The sequence below is a fragment of the Seriola aureovittata genome, chromosome 23, assembly GCF_021018895.1.
Source record: "Seriola aureovittata isolate HTS-2021-v1 ecotype China chromosome 23, ASM2101889v1, whole genome shotgun sequence".
NCBI lineage: Eukaryota > Metazoa > Chordata > Actinopteri > Carangiformes > Carangidae > Seriola > Seriola aureovittata.
This window is the reverse complement of record NC_079386.1, coordinates 15,156,867-15,173,909: the sequence shown is the minus strand read 5'-3', so window position 1 is coordinate 15,173,909 and position 17,043 is coordinate 15,156,867. Positions and strand designations below refer to the sequence as shown.

The 17,043-nt window shown below is 39.0% G+C and overlaps 1 protein-coding gene across 4 annotated transcripts in view; it reads left to right on the top strand.

Moving 5' to 3' along the window:
* The window catches only part of si:dkey-172j4.3 (diacylglycerol kinase delta), a 76,450-nt gene extending 60,996 nt beyond the window's left edge, over nucleotides 1–15,454 (top strand). For 3 of the 4 annotated variants that reach the window (XM_056369813.1, XM_056369812.1, XM_056369814.1), the window contains 15 exons: nucleotides 1,138–1,203; nucleotides 2,384–2,555; nucleotides 2,674–2,772; nucleotides 3,040–3,124; nucleotides 3,209–3,316; nucleotides 4,416–4,512; nucleotides 4,709–4,816; nucleotides 4,937–5,050; nucleotides 5,727–5,861; nucleotides 6,542–6,705; nucleotides 8,183–8,288; nucleotides 9,365–9,454; nucleotides 10,238–10,408; nucleotides 10,568–10,682; nucleotides 11,286–15,454. In XM_056369813.1, the coding sequence (XP_056225788.1) occupies nucleotides 1,138–1,203; nucleotides 2,384–2,555; nucleotides 2,674–2,772; nucleotides 3,040–3,124; nucleotides 3,209–3,316; nucleotides 4,416–4,512; nucleotides 4,709–4,816; nucleotides 4,937–5,050; nucleotides 5,727–5,861; nucleotides 6,542–6,705; nucleotides 8,183–8,288; nucleotides 9,365–9,454; nucleotides 10,238–10,408; nucleotides 10,568–10,682; nucleotides 11,286–11,338 (1,683 nt within the window). In that variant the 3' untranslated portion in view covers nucleotides 11,339–15,454. The remainder of the gene's footprint in view (nucleotides 1–1,137; nucleotides 1,204–2,383; nucleotides 2,556–2,673; nucleotides 2,773–3,039; nucleotides 3,125–3,208; nucleotides 3,317–4,415; nucleotides 4,513–4,708; nucleotides 4,817–4,936; nucleotides 5,051–5,726; nucleotides 5,862–6,541; nucleotides 6,706–8,182; nucleotides 8,289–9,364; nucleotides 9,455–10,237; nucleotides 10,409–10,567; nucleotides 10,683–11,285) is intronic. The other variant, XM_056369815.1, reaches the window with a different exon arrangement.
* Nucleotides 15,455–17,043: the final 1,589 nt, after the last annotated feature.

Here is a 17,043-nt window from a genome sequence, read left to right as displayed (position 1 = left end):
TATTCAATAATGCGACTCTTCATAAGAATGTGAAAGAGACATTGAAGCTCGAATGCTGAACATGAGTGTCAAAGAGGATAGAGTGGAAAAATTGGGTTAAAGTCACTCCTCTGGCTAAAATTCTGCCTCTCCATTTCAGAAAACTCTTAACCCTTTGATTCCTTGCTCATTTTGGTTCAGTTCATACCCTTTAGAACCCCATTTAACTCTGGTATTAATATGTGATCTGTATCTGGATCCACAGGCCTTTGCATCTCTAGTTCACTTGGTATTAATTCGTGTTAACATTATCTTGATTCCCCCTACATCGTCATCTCAATATACAAATAAGTGAGGTAGGTCTCACGGATTTGTCAGCAAACACGGTGCGTCTCAGGTCAAAGAAAGCAATGTTAAGACTTGCAAGCTACTGTTACTGCTAGTAGCTTTAAGCTAGCAAGAGGTGGAGTTAGGTGACCTTTAACTTGCTGGTCTATGAGCCGATTGCATGCATTTACACCTGCATTAACATGTGCTTTTATCCAGACAGAGATCACATCTTAATGCTAGGGTTAGTATTGTTATTTGCAGGAAAAGAGATTGCAAAATAATGTCTGACATTAAAAGCTACTTTTAAAAAAGGGGAAAACTGGATTTCAAGGGGTTTTAAACTATATTGTTAGAGCAGTTGTCTGTCACGAGCAGGTCCTACATGTTTGAAACTGCGAAGAAAACCATGCTGAGAGAGGGAGTGCTTTACCAAGGTCTTTTTTTTTTGTAAAGGCTTTTGTGAGTTGTTTCCAGGAAAGAGAAAATGTTCTCGCCTGGCTGAGGCGGCTCGAGCCTCCACCAAACTCCCCTGTCAGAGCGCTTCCAAGTTCCATCCTGTTTATCCGTCTTTCTCCAGATAATGCAGTGCTTTATTGATTCCCAGAGGGATCTTTTCCTATTGATTCTGTAAATATGAGACCTCTGTGTGCTGAATAACGGCGGGTATTGATTTAACGCTGGTTTCGGGTGTCATCGCACAGATTTTAGAATTTAAGTTATGTTCTGCCCAGCGTTGATGTGTGCTGTATTTACACGCCTCTCATTTGACTCTGAGCTGAGCAAGGGAGCAGCACAGACAATAATAATCTCTCTCTGTGCCTGTCCCAGTGTGCGTTGCTGAATGAGAAGCTTGATTCACTCGTCAAGGCCTTAAGCGAGGAAGCGGAAGCCCAGGTAATAATGCCAATTATAATCAATATGTAATAGTCAAAGCAATCAATGCGGTCTTACATGCTGATTAAAATCACAATACAACCGGAACAATTGACATCGAGAAACAAAATGTTACTTCAGGCTCCTGGAAAAGGTGATAAATGATGACTAACACAAACATTTTTTTAAAGGAGCTGTTTGTAAGTTTTGTTATTGATACATAGCATAAATGCAAAAATGAAGCTCTTGGCAAAACTGGTAGGTAAACAGCTGTTAAAGCTAACGTTAGCTATGTAGCAATAGCAACACTTACAAAGGATAGCAGTCAATATAATGACAAAGCAAGTTAAACTGATAGAACACTGTATGTATATATCACATTTGTTTAAAGTGCAGTCTATGTTTAATATGATGCTATTTGTTTGTTTCTTTATTTACTATAGAATTGACAGATATTATTTATGGAAGTGGTGCCGAACCTATTTTTTTTCTCCATAAAACTTACATTTCTCTCACCTTTGCCGCCTCCTTGTTAAATGTGAGGTGGTTTTATTTCTTCAAGCCTCTAAAAATATTCAGAATAAAAAACCTTTATAGGGTAAAAATCTATTTAATCCAATCATTTTTTTTAAAGCTTTGGTTTTTCCCTCCATGTGTGTGCATGAATACATTTTTTTGCTCTTTATTCATTAATGTATGTAACTCGATGCTTTTAGCTCAGAGAGGAAATAAAGTTTTCCTCTTCAGTTTAAACATAAGACAGTTTTTAAATCCTCATGATTTTCCTCCTGCTCAATAAAAGGAAAGAGGTGAACTTTAGCTTTGAATCAAACATCTATGTATATTTTATATTTGATAAATAAAATATGGATAACTTCATTATCCAACATCTGATAAATTGATATTAAATGCTGCTTTCCGTTGTGAGAAATAAGAGGAAGACAAGATATCACACCAGTAAAGGGCTCCACAGGGCAGGAAGATTAAAAATGTATAAATGATGAGACATTTTCTGGTTAAATATTGCTGCTTTGGTGATGCTGCAGGGTTCCCACTGCTCTTATAAGTGAAAGAAATCTTACGAGGAAGTCACTTAACAGGACAAAAAAGGTCGCTTAACAGGATTATACCAGAGGATATTTTACAGATATTGTTCTGCAGTGAAGAAGAAGACATTTTCCCTTTATCTACCTTCATCCAGGTGGTGCCAGCAGGTTCAGTGCCCAGCCAGGAGAGCGGAGGCTCCAGCCCCGGTGAAAGTGGCGGTGAGTCGGGTTCAGAGGGCAAAACATACCGGTCCAAGGAGCAGCTGATGCTCAGGGCCAACAGCCTGAAGAAAGCCCTGAGGCAGATCATCGAACAGGCTGAGAAAGGTAAGAGGAAAGCCGTTTGACCTTGGTGTCATTTTATATAAAGCATCAAATCGGGCTTATTGCGTTAACATGATTGTGCTGTGGGAAGATCACCGATCATTCGCCGTCATCATTTCAGTGGTGGACGAACAGAACCGACACACGCAGGTCCAGAGGATGTCGTCCTCGTCCTCCATCAAAAGAGAAAACAGTGAGGAGCTGAAGGATGCTGAGCCACGTAAGTGTCCCTTTCATTCAGTCTCAGCAGGGATGTGAAGTGAAGGGACAAAATCCAAAATGCTATTTGTACATTTTGGGAAAAACACTGTCGGTATTTTAAAAACCCAAACCTCTGTATTTTGTCAGAAAAGGTTTGAAGATTGAAGAATAACCCGTGGAGAACAAACAAACTGTTTTTGTTTTTGGGCATTTTATAAGACATTTGTTTCATCAGACCAATTTTCAATTGGAAGACACTTCACTTACCCATCATGCCTCCTTCCAGGTCCAGGAGGTTTAAGTCCCACCTCGCCCATCGTCCTGGAGAAACCAGAGAGCCTCAACACCGTCACCTTCAACGAGGACTCTGTGTAAGTCTGTGTGTACACTCGTCTGCTCCTCTATTAATGCTCTATGATGTTCGAATGAATAATCCATATTGTACGTATCTGCAGACAATGTTCAGAGAAGTGTGTGATGAACAATTACTTTGGCATCGGCCTGGACGCCAAGATTTCCCTGGAGTTCAACAACAAGAGAGATGAACACCCCAAGAAATGCAGGTACGAAGACACACACACACACACACACACACACACACACACACACACACAGAAAATTACACTGAGAAGTTCTGTTAAATTTTGTGATTCAACAACTCTCGTGAGAAAGAATACCTAATATTAATGCCTGTTTGGTTTTCTTCACCTAAGATCAGCATAGTTAGAAAACACATTTAACACATATTTATCTCCTCTGTTCATATTTATCTCAGTACTGCAGTTTCTGTTTGACTTAAATCTGTTTAAATATATATATAACGAATCAGCCCATAACATTCCCAATAATGCTGGTGATTTTTGAAGCTTGTTGAGTGTAAAATGAAGAGAGCAGGCTGCTGGTAACTAGCGATGCTTTGGTAATGAATGGATAGAAGAGAGTAAATAACATTTAAAGGCAACGCAGAGCAAGTTTACAACAAGCCCTAAAAGGCATTAAGACGACATATAAGAACGACACAAGATGATATAAACATAGAAGATAAAAATAAGATAAAAGACATATTAAACAGGAGAATAAAGGAAGTGAGATTTGAATAAAATGACAGATATTGGAGAAAGAGTGATGACTGAAAACGAAGCTCGTTTAGTCAGAAGAAATAACCCCAGACATCTGAGACAGTGTTACGTGACTCACTCAACAGTTTAATCATCAGAACAAAAGATCAACAACCGTGTTACAACATATCTGATTCTCTGATGTAAAAATAAAAAAAAGAAAAGAGAGAGAGAGAGTCTAAGGTACGAGCTTTGTGTTCATACAATTTCTAAATTAATGAGACAATTATAGCATTGTGTTTTGTTTCTCCATGGCAACAGTGCCTGAGGCTTATGGGTATTGTAATATTTAGATCTATCCATCTATACAGCAAAAACCTGTCGTTACAAGTTCGTACATTATCTGGGAGACTCTTATGTTTCTGTCTTAAGTAAAAATTAAAGATGTTTATTTCATATAAAGAAAACACTGAAAGAGTCAGTCACCAGCTGCAGTGACTCAGCTCCACCTTATTTATTGATGTTGTTCTCTGATCCATAAAGTTTTAATCTAATGAAACAAAAACAGCGTTGACTGGTTCCTCCCTCCCGTCTCCTCCTGCAGTAGTCGCACCAAAAACATGATGTGGTACGGGGTACTGGGAACCAAAGAGCTGGTCCAGAAGACGTACAAGAACCTGGAGCAGAGAGTTCAGCTGGAGGTGAGAGACACGCACACACACACACACACACACACACACACACACACACACACACACACACACACACACACACACACTGATTTCTCTGAACAAATGAGGAACAGAATGTAGCTGCTTGTGTTGTGGGAAACAAATAGCCATCAGCTGTTTTCCTCTCACATCCTGAACGTATTTTTTTCTTACTTCCTGTCTTCAGTGTGACGGCGTTCCCATGTCTCTGCCGAGTCTGCAGGGCTTGGCTGTGCTCAACATCCCCAGTTACGCAGGTGGTATCAACTTCTGGGGAGGGACCAAGGAGGACAATGTGAGTGTTCAGGAGATTGATCCACACATTTAAAAAAAAAAAAAACAAAAACATGCCATCGAGCACATTGGAAGTGATGTGGCTGATGTTCTTCGCTCTCATCTTTCACGTTACGTTCAGAACTTCGGGGCTCCGTCGTTTGATGATAAGAAGTTGGAGGTGGTGGCTGTGTTCGGCAGCATGCAGATGGCCGTGTCCCGAGTCATCAACCTGCAGCACCACCGCATTGCGCAGGTAACACACACGTCCTCGCATGCATACAGCTACAGTCGGTTTTATTAAAACATTTCACAAGTTCCTCCCCCTCCTGCAAAGAGACATTTGTATTTTGAGACTCGCGTCTCTTTGCAACAAAAGTCTGAGTAAAAGAAATTATTATTTACTTATTTTTCATTTATTGACGTCTTAAAAAGCATTAAAATCAGAACCCGGAGAAGATACTTGGATGCACCAGTATTTATTTATTCTAAACTTGAAGTAAATGACAAACAATCGTTTCCCTTTCAGTCACAAAGACACGGTATGGGGACTGCAGCTTAATAGACGTTGCGTTAAAGCAAAACGTCACAATGGGGAAACGGGAACTTTACAACTTAGAAAAAGGTTTCGGGGGATGGAATAGAAGAAATATAAGTTGATTGATTGTGACGGACTGGGTTGCAAACCTCAGATAATCAGTTCTGTTGCTTTACTGGAAATAAGCTCCAGTGCACTTTGCTGACTCTGAGCCTGCAGAGGAGTCACATGGTTCAGATATACCAACTCTGAAATGTCCAACAGCAGAGGACACGGGAGGTCAAGCAGGGAATAGCTGTTTAAAAAAAAAAAAAAAAAAAAAAAAAAGGACTCTGTGAGAAAAAACAAGGCGTCTCATCTGACAAGTGCTGTTTTCCACTCTGCTGCGTCTCAGTGCCGTCAGGTGAAGATCACCATCCTGGGGGAGGAGGGGGTTCCCGTGCAGGTGGACGGAGAGGCTTGGATCCAGCCGCCCGGCATCGTCAAAATCATCCACAAGAACCGGGCACAGATGCTCACCAGAGACAGGGTAATGTCCAACTAAAAATTGATTTTTACAGCATAGAAATGTGTGTGTGGGAACTGTGTGTCACTACATTTCCATGTGCATATGTATAAGTCTGTTATATGCATATGAAAAACAACAGTCCTGGCTCAAAACATTCTTCCTTTCATAAATATTGCAGCTGAAAATCCACTCCCAGGCTCCAGCTCTCTGCCCGTGTTGTTGACTCTTTCTATTCTGGGGATTTCTAGAATCACACTCGAACCCGCTGTGTTTGTTCTCTCTCTTCACTCTGCTCAAACCTTTTGAGAGCTCTCCTGAGCCGAGCACATTTGGGCAGTTTGTTTCCATGGTTTCCCTCCTTAAGTACCACAGAGAGACGAGATGTTGGCTCACCGGTTTTATCCTCCTCAGAAGAGGCATTTATTTACTCAAATAGTGACAGTACAGTTTCATCCTGGTTGAGATTGTTGACAAGTTATTAAATAAAATTTGTACATTCCTTCATCCCATCAGATTTACAGATTAAAAATAGTTTTTTTCTCTTGTATCTCAGTCCACATGTGTTTACTGGAAACTTTTCTACCTTGAGTATTCTTTATATGTCTATACAAACACACAAAATGTGTCATGTTGCCCTTGAATTTGGTTTCTCTAGCAAGTGACTCATGCCTAAAACTAAGACCCTGTCTCTGTGCGTCCAGGCCTTTGAGAGCACGCTGAAGTCGTGGGAGGACAAGAGGAAGATCGACAGCTACCGTGCCACCAGGCCCCGCCTAAACTCCCAGCAGTCCATGGAGTACCTGACTGAGGAGGAGTGCGCTCAGGTTCAGCAGCTGGGCATGGTGGCCGACTCCCTCATCAACAAGTAAGAAGCTGGACACGGTGAAGTTTGAAGTCTTGTTCAAAGAGGCAATCCTAACTGTGCCCAAACTTTTGCATGCAACTGTATATCTACCATATATTTAATATATCGTAAAAACTTTCATTTGATGTTAAGCTGTTGGTGAAACTCGATACTCCCTCTACATGTTTCAAAATAAAAGCCTACCAGAAAAGGGAGGGATTATGTGCTGGAATGCTCTTCTGTTGACGGTAGCTTAACACACAATGAAAGGAATGACAAAGCAGATGTGGTTGGAGTGTAATTACTGAATGAGAATAGTATTTTATTTAAAAAAGAGAAGCTAAATCCAGCTGAGTTTAGATATGACATCACTCTGTTGTTACTGTCAATATATTTCAAACACATTAAAACAGGAAGAGATTAGAAAAAAGGGAGATGTTTTACTGAAATATTGTAAAATTATACAGTATATAAAATCCATTAAAATTGGCATAAAGAAAGAATTAGACTAAAGAGAGACAAAGGATCATTTAGTTGTTTTGTTACAGCAACCAGGAAGTTATTTTGCATAAAGGCCTCTCTCTCATTAAAATCTATTTCAAATGCTTGATATGAGGATTTACAGTAACTCACTTCTACTATTACAGTTGTACACACGCAGTGTATTAAAGCAAACTTCCCCTTTGATGATCAGCATCTGAAGATGTCAAAAGGGAATTTTGCTCCACATTTTGGGATTATTTTATCCCACTGCAATCAGCTCGCTTATTTGCAAAGTTTTTCACTGCTGCACCGATGAGTCATTTTATTTCTCTTTTTGAACACTTCCAAACCGTTTGTGTCCCTCTGAAGTCTTCTCAGCTCGTCTCAGCTTGTCTGCTTTTATTATGATCTTTTCAATCATGTCTGCAAAACTAAATTCCCCTTTCAGGATGATAAGTATTTTAATTACATGTGTAAACTTATCTCAGAAGTTGAAGAATAATCATAAAGGGGGTTTTCTTGTGGTCGGGGAAAGTAAATGGAAAGAGATTTGATGTGGGGAATTTGAGAGCACAATAAAAAGTATGCGTGGTGTAATTTCCACCCTTTGATATTTCATAAAAAGACTCGATGTGGAGATGTTTGGCGATGTTACATAAATGATATGAGATGGATTTATTTTCTCACCTTAAACTTTCTCACCTAAAGTTTAGGTTTTTCAGAATTTCTTCAAATTGACTTTATTAGTTGACATTACATCCCTGTTTTTATAATAAAGCTGTTGCAGTTGTGAAGTTTTGTCACAATTTTGAATAATTTTGGAGTTGAAATCCAAACATCTACATCTACTGAACCAGCAGGAGGTACCGTAGACGGAGAAAGGAATCGGGCTTTTGTCCCATCAATAGGCAGAGATAACTAGTTGGAATAATCTCCATAATTATGCCCTTTCAGCTTGTTGAAATAATAATTATAGTGCTTTCAAGTCTATGATTTCCTCCCTCATCCTCCCCAGGATTCGCGAGGCAGCCAAGACCCACAAGCTGGTGGAGCAGGAGTTGGCTCACGCCGTCAACGCCACCGCCCTGGTGCTCACTGAGGCCAAACTGTCCAGCCCTGAGGTAAGACACTGAGGAGGAAAGGGGGACAGACGGGACAGACAAATGGGCTGATTTGACTGAGGAAATGGAGAATGCAGATTTTCAGCAGTACGCTTGTCAGTTTTTACAGGCAGTTCATTTTGTGGCCTGTTAATCTGAAATGCATCGGTGACATCACCTCAAGGACAGAGCAGACTCTCCTGTCTGACGCTATGGAGGCTCAACAGTGTTCAAAATTAAATGTAAAGAAGAAATATATAATATAACAATGAAATCGCTAACTATTATTAACTGTTATTTCATCCTACTGCTTTTCAATGTAACTGATTTTTTTTCTGCAGGTCATTTTTTATTTCCAAGGTGATTTTTATTTTCCCAGTCTGCTTTAATTTCACGACGCTGTTTTTCCCAGTCAGCAGTTTTCAACCACTTTACAAAAAGTGTCAGTGTTAAATAAACAATTGTGGGACTGCCTGTTTTGGGGGCTGAATAAGCAGAGTCACATAACTGTCTCTCCTGTTTGTCTTGTTTGACAAGGGCTTGGGTAGCTTAAGCAGCGAAAACAGTCGTTAGGAAAAAATGATGTGAAATAAAAACACTTTGGAAAAAAGAGAAAAAGACACAAAACATTTTATAATAATGAGGTACATTTAAAAAAAAAGAGTTTATTTAAATATTTCACAGTTTCATGGTTATATGTATCTTGTCTGTATATGATTATTCATTTCAGGACTTGGTTATCTTTGTCTTTGTTTGAGAATAAATTCACTAAGTTGCAGTATTTAGTCATCTTTCTTTGAACTGCAGAATCCAGTCTATTGAAAGGCCGGATATTCATAAAGTTTTTTGTTTTGTTTTGTTTTGATTTTTTTTTTTTGACATATTCTAAATTTTGGATATTTTTTTTTTTTGTAAACTGTCACATCTAAACGTTTGTGTTGTTGTTGTAAAATCATTGCTGCAATATGTTGCACACTGACTGCAATAAATGAAGTGGTACATCATCTGAATCCTTAGCTTTGGGCCATTTATTGTACATTTTGTTTTTGGACACTTTCACTTATATGATGAAAAATCCTCATTTTGTTCATTTCCAGTGTCTGAGTCGCAGCACAGCAGTGGAAATTGTCAACAGCAGCAAAGTTCTCCAGGCTGAGACCAAGATGCTGCTCGATGGAAAACTACTGGTACAGCTCTGCAATTTCATCCACGTCTTCTCTCAGTTGTTTCCTTTGTTTCCATTGTCTATTTTCTCTCTCTCTCTCTCTCTCTCTCTCTCTCTCTCTCTCTCTCTCTCTTTCTCTCTGTCTCTCTGTCTCTCTCTCTCTCTCCCCATCTCTCCATCTTTGCTGAAGCCATTCAAGCCTTGAAGTCTCACATTTCAGTTTCTGTTGTCTATTGTCTTTGGTTAGTTTTTGTTTGCTATAGCTTTGTTTACCCAGTAGAGAAATTTACATTTTTTAACATTGGCACTTTGTGCAGAAGAGCAAATATAATGGCAACATTACTGCAAACCATCACATACTTTCCTGCTGCTCTTATCTGCTGTTATGCGCTCTTCTTTTTCATCTTCTTTACTCTTTTCAGACTTTAGTAATTGGGCTAAACGTTTACTGCTTTTATCTTCTGTGCCTCTTCAACACTGGATGTCATTTTGCTTCCCTAAACTTGACATGAGAGAGACAAGATTAAATGATTAGACACAGGGTGCATTAGCATAATATGCAAATTACCTTTAGTTTGAAAGAATTTGCAATACGACTGTTGACAGATAATGAAAAGATGTTCTCTGTTTACAAATCTTTCAGCTTGCATATTATACGCAGGGTGTCAAAATGTACATTATCATCAGATTGGGTAAAAAAATCATAGCAGATGTTAGCATTTTGCATTTTCAAATTTACAGCTGGAAGATCTTCTCAAAAATATTTCTCAATTGTTTATCTATTTATGCTTATAAACCTTTCAAGAACTTTGGACATTATCAAACCAAAACCCTTCCTCCTCCTCCTCCTCCTCCTCCTCAGTCGGATTCTCCACAGGAAGAGGAGCTGCGGTCGACTCTGAACAGCCTCAGTGCCGAGCTCCACAAGCTGGACGACATCCACTGGATTTGTCCGCTCATGCAGTGCTCTGAAGAGGTGGGGAGACAAACTGCATGTCTCTGTTTGTGTATGTGTTTGAGAGAGAATCCACTGTATTATCACAGTCTATCCAACAACCAACACACTGCCAGTGTCACCTCTGCTGCTATGTCCTAACTGATGACTCAATTTCCACAATCTCTGCACCTTTCGTAGGACTCGGTGAGAGGCAGCAGTAAGAGCAGCAGCAGTATGAAGCTGAAGATCATACCCAAGGTGAAGAAGGAAAGAGAGAAGCTCCACAAGCAGAAGTCCAACAGCTCTCTCTCAGGTAAAAGATCAGGACAGCATTGGATATGCAATCATGCTTCAAAGCCACAGTATGTTTGTCAGTGTAGGAATGGTACAAACAGAACCATATTAGTTCTCTTTGTCCAGAAAGGGAAACTATTTTCCAATTGTAGGAATGAACTGATCCAATTTGCTGGATCGGGATCATAGTGATTGATATTGGCTGTTTAGAGCATGACCTAGTGATCATGTATTGTAATCATGTCAGCTGTCAGAAACTACTCAGTGTGTTGTGCAACCCTGCAAGTTCAGCCGTAACTACAGCAGGATCGGGATTTGGCCCGATCCAGGCAGTTATTAACAGCTACATAGAGCCTAATCCATTTTTGATTATTTGTGTTGTCAGTTACAAACTCACTGTGTTTGACACTATAATCTAAAACAGGAAGTAATGATCTCGACGATCTCTGAAAGTGCACCTACTCTAAAAAAGGAAGTAGACAGCCATCTTGTTGTTAATCTATTCATTTTGGAGAGACTTTGGCATCTTTTTTTGGTATATTGGTAATATTTATCTATTTATCGTTGTTAAGAAAGGAACACAGGCTGACATTTTTATTTCATTTTTCTCTCTGTCCTGCAGGAACTTGGGAGATCAAAGGTGGGGCCAGTGATGCAGATTGCTCGGGCAATTGAAGTCATGCATGAGGTGCTTTATTACCACCCCGATTACCCTGCAAACCAGGGGTGAGGAACACCCCACCTGTTCTCCTCCCCTCTAACCATGATGCCCAGTGGCTTGACAGAGATGTGAGGAAGAAAAGGAAAACCATCTTCCCAACTTTTATGCCATTTCCTCCCTGTTTTACTTCTTTGTTCTCTTTTTTTCGCAAACAGGGAGGAATTTTTTTTCTTGTTTTTATCTAGTTTTTTCTGAAGGGGCTTGGCTTTGCATCGCATCGCTTTACCATCGGCGTTGTGCTTTTGGTTCTGTTAACCTGCTTGAGCTAGGAAGTGGGCGTGGCTAGCAGCAAATCAAACAGAGGACAAGGGAGACGTGGAAGGACGGCGTTCTCCTCGCAAACTTTTTTTTTTTTTTTTTTTGACAAAGAAATGTGTTTACGTGGTGCTCTCCTTGCATGTCGAGTGCGGCCATCTTATTTTATATCTATTATTATAAGTTACGGTTGTTTAATTTTTTTCTCTCTAACTTTAATTGTTTTATTTCTGAACTTATCCTTTAGACTTTGATTTTTCTCGAGACTATCTAAGAGTATTTATTTGTTGTTGCTACTGCCATGAGAACTCCAACGGCAACAAATCAACAAAATGAACAAACTGAAACATCTCAACCTTATGTCTACTGAACTGGAGAATATCTTAAATGTTGCAAAAAATATACTGAGGAATGTACTTGTGTGGACTTGTATTAACCTGTGAATAATGATAATGTTAAACGATAAATCATATACTGTATGATTTCACAAAGGTTCTATTGTTGTGGTTCTAAAGTGGTTCTTAATAGGCTGTTGTGTGACTAATGTGGTCCAAGGCTATGCAGCCGTGCTGCAAAAAATAATGTTCTTTATGATGAGTCATTTCATCTAGATTTCAGCCTCATGAAAAGATCCGTCTGTGGGATTTAAAGTACGGTACATCACTTAGTTGTTATCAAGGTCTAAAATGTGACTTGTGTGGGAGTCAAAAAATCTTTTCCGACTGTGCTTTTTTTTTTTTTCACTTCTTTTTTTGAGGATCATTTCAAGGTACAGCGCTAGATGAAATGACTCAATAAGTTAAGGTATTTTTGGCAATGTGTGGTGAGGGTGTTTACAGAAGGAGGAAGCATCAAGGAAACATTGACAAAACATTACAGCTACTCAGCGTATTACTCCTACTTTGCCATACTTTTGATTGTATATGTAATATAAGAATAAGAGTCAGTGGACATTTGATTTTTGCCTTGTCTGTGGTTAAAAGCTATTATTATCATTACTGTTATTACAAATATATATATCTATTTTTTTGTATATCTTATTTTCCCAATGGTAATCTGTGAAGCTGTTCTGGCTTTGCTGCTTCCCCCTTTGAGAAACTCCTCGGCCACTGTGCATATAATTGAAGCCAATTAACGCTGTTCTGTGTGTCCCTGCATGCATACTTAGCCTTCCTTCGCCTCACAGTGCGGACTGAAGTTGCCTCATAACAGTGAATTTTAGCTCGTTTGTTCCAGCCGGTGGCATTTGTGAGTATTTATTTTTAGTTTGTTTTAACCTGCTTCTCGGTCCAGGTTGTTGGGGTTTAACTGCAACAGACCACTGGAGAAACATGTAACTGAAACGTTTAAACTTCACGAGAGTGTTTTGATTTACACCGTTTCTTCCCACACAGTTCTCCAAGCAGATTACAACAAACTCAACTACTTCATATATCTGAATCTTAATTGCCCTAGCTACGGCTAAGACAAGTACGAGAATGTGCCACTGTTTTGACACGGCTAAAATACTGACGTTTACGAGTTCTAGAGACAATTTCTACCCAGGTTTTACAGTAATGATCCTTTATGGAATACACCAGTATTTGGGGAAATTCACTTTTTGCTGTATTACGTCAAGATGGACAAGAAGATATCTTTTTCATCTTTGTGCACTCAGTAGAGAGGTAGAAAGAGGAAGCTCTGAGATGCGATTAGCTTAGCAACAAATAAAAAAATAAAACAAACAAACAAACAAACAGAAAAAAACTGAAATAATTGGGAAACGTTTTCAAATTGGTTTTTGGATTTTCTTTTACTACAGGTGATAAAATGTGTGTATATATATATATATATATATATATATATATATATATATATATATATACGGTAAAAAAAGAAAAATGTTTTATTGGAAGGTACTTTTGATGAAGATAGGCTAGCTGATTCCTTTGCTTTCAGTGCTTTGTCATAAGCTAAACTAAACAGGTCACGAAGCTAACTTTGTACTGAACGGACAGAGATGAATTATAGATACTTCTATCTAGCGCTAACACAGCAAAAATGTGGATTATTGTCAGCATTATTTTAAAAGTTTTAATTGTTAAGATGTAATGAAGTATTGTTTACCAGTCAAGTCTAGACTTGAGTCAGATAGAAGCTACAAATGTTTGTAAGCTGTGCGGAGTGCTAATGGTGGAGTTCGTTCCATCATCTAACGGTCGGTATGAACTATGAAGAACCACAGAGAAGTATTTTGTTTTATACACAACTTGCCTAAAGTTGATTTTTCATGAGCAACTCCAACACTAACATATCAACATCATCACAAATACACTTTGACCTAGTTCTGGTCAAGATGGACAAAGTTATTTGGAGCTTTAAATTGAACATTACAACCAAGAGTGAGGCTGTAAACATGTAAAGGATCATTTCTGTGCTTCTTCCCATTCACTGAAAGGGTTGGTTCTTAATTTTCTCAGTTATTTACACGTTTATGGAACTAACCCGAGCTAACTCTTGATAGGGCGGAGTTACTGTGAGGCGTTGTAGATGTTCAGATCTGGTAGGATTGTGTTACTGTATCCATAGTGTGCCAGCTATACGCTCTACACCTTAGAGGCTTTAGTAGTGTCGTGCCAAGTTTGTACTGAGTTCAGTGGGTTATGAGAAATGTGTGTGTGTGTGTGTAAGGGTGTGAGAATGCGTGAGCTAATTTGCGCTTCAGTTGCGAAAGTTGTTGTATGTCGTACATTTCAAAGTTTACTGTATCTTGCCTTGCACTTTACGAAGAAGCAAACTTAATGGGGGGAAAAAAAGACATTTTTGTGTATGTGTGCGTGTGTTTAAGAGTTCGAGTGGTTAAGAGTGATTTGTTTTTTTAAATTGATTTAATGACACAATATTTTATTTATGAGAAATGTATACGGACAAAAGTGTGTTGATAAAATGTAATATATCTAACCAAACATAAAAGAATGATAAATATATTGAGATGTATACACAAATGTTTATTACATCAGTGGTTGTACAATTACTCTCACAGCAGCTTGAGACCTCCCATTTAACACCGATGTTCTTATATGTGATTAATGTGTCATTCCACTGCCACAGCACTGTCTTTGAAATGTCTTTCCAATGTTACACCAATTGGTATTGAAATAGTTTTCTTAAAAAAAATTTACCAATGTTAAAGATATTCTAACCTTAAGCCAAAGTTCTAGAAATTCTCCAGTGTTATTACAGACTATTAACGAATCATTTACACAGAAAAGATGTCATGTACAGCCTGTGTTTATTCAATATTTGGGTGAAATTTTTGTGTATTACTTTTGATCTGATTAGTGTTCGTTGTGCTGTAAATGAACACAAAGGTGTTTTGGGGAACACACCTTTGTGGAAGCCATTTTGGGATGAAAAACTAGTTGCCTATGTTTAATGGTCTTTTAACCAATGATTTCATAGTTTGTTTGGTTTGGTTTATGTCACTTTTTTTGTTTGTGTAATTTTTTTTTTTCAAGCAGCAAGAATGGACTGAAACTCTTCCAAGGAGTTTCAGCTGAGTTGAGAAGCTGAGAAGAAAATTGACAGCTGAGAAATGATTCCAAACACTCTACCATGTTTGTGCAACAGTTTTCCATAAGTCAACATTAGTGAATGCACCCCCCCGATCTGAACAGCCTATATATCGAGACTGTGTGCGCAATGCTGGAAGCCAGACTAGATGTTGCACGACCTTGTACGTTGCGAGGTGTTTTATTGTGTTATCGTGTGCAGTGTGTAACAAAGACAAAGTCAGCGCAACCCTTTGGAGATTAAATGAATTATTGAAGTGTGAAGCTGGTGTCATGTGTTCATACTTAAAAACCTCAGGATACATTTAACTCTGTCTGTGTTGTTAAGTCAATTTCAAGTACTGATATTTTGCTTTTTGTTGCTCATCACTTTTTGTTTACCTTGTGCATGGAGAGAATACTGTATGTAAAGGCCTCAGTATGCTTCAAATGAACTTGGTTGCACCATGTGTCGTCTGACTGCATCTAATGGTGAAAGTGTTTAAAGTGGTTTTTGAATAGCCACACTCGAAGGTTGCCTCTTCAATCTCACTCAGAGTTTTTTTTTTTCTGCAGATTTTTGTAGTCTTGGCTAAATGACTCTCCCCAAATCTCAGAAAACGCAGCAGCAGATTTACAAGGAGGCGTTGATAAACTTGACCCCACACTAGAAATGTACATGGTTACGTTCTTTCCTGAAACATATTCAAACTTTAAATAAAGTGACGTATTAACAGTCCCATGAATTAAATGTACAACCACTTTTAGCCTGTTTTAAAATCCTGGCCAGTCTTAGCTGTTGCTGCCGGTTGGTGTGAGATGCATTCTGGCAGAGCTGGCCCAAGCCTTTATGGGGCCCTACGCAGAATTTGATTAGGCCAAGGGCGTAGGATTGGTCTCAACATTTGTAGGGATCTGTCTGTGTAAGTTTTCATTCGTCCAGGTCATAGTTATCTCTTTCTCAGATTAAATCGAAGGCTACTGGACTTGTATTTGTCTGTGGAAGACGTTTCGCCTCTTATCCAAGCGGCTTCATCACGACAGTCGTTAGGGACAACATAACAACAACATAACCTCAGACGACTCTCAACGATCGTCATCCACCAGGGGCTCACCTGACCCTAACGACTGTCGTTCACACGGGATAACAACAGGGTCACCTGACCCTAACGACGGTCGTCCACATGAGACCACAACAATGGTCAGGTGAAACCAGTACTTTCACAGGTACTTTGGTGGACCCACCCACAAGAGGTTAAATACCTGGGTCCTACTCCACTTTCTTGGTCAGACTAGTGCGGACTAGAGAGACCAATACATAAGAACTGATGAAGCCGCTTGGATAAGAGGCGAAACGTCTTCCACAGACAAATACAAGTCCAGTTGCCTTCGATTTAATCTGAGAAAGAGATTTGTAGGGATGCAACAACCCCGCCACCCCACAAAGAGATTGACTTTTTCATGCTGCCAACCAAATGGTTTATTAACACGTAAGATATGAATTTACACTGAGAAATGCCTATACTCAAATATAATATATATGTATGTGTTAAATCTACATATGAAGCCTTAAAAGTGATCGGAAGTGTTTTAAAATAGATCCTAAAAGACCCAGGTAGCCATTATAAGGAGGATAAAATTGGTGTAATACGATCAAATTATTGGGAACCAGTTCAGAGTCGAGCTGCAGCATTTTGTATGAGTTGAAGGGAATAAAGAGATTTTTAGGAGAGATGTGTGTGTATATAGGGAGTTGCAATAGTCAAGATGTGATGAGATGAATGCATGAATAACCTTCTCCAGATCAGTGAATGACGGAAATGATTCGATTTTGGCAATATTCCGCAACTGATAAAAACATGATCGGACAATGC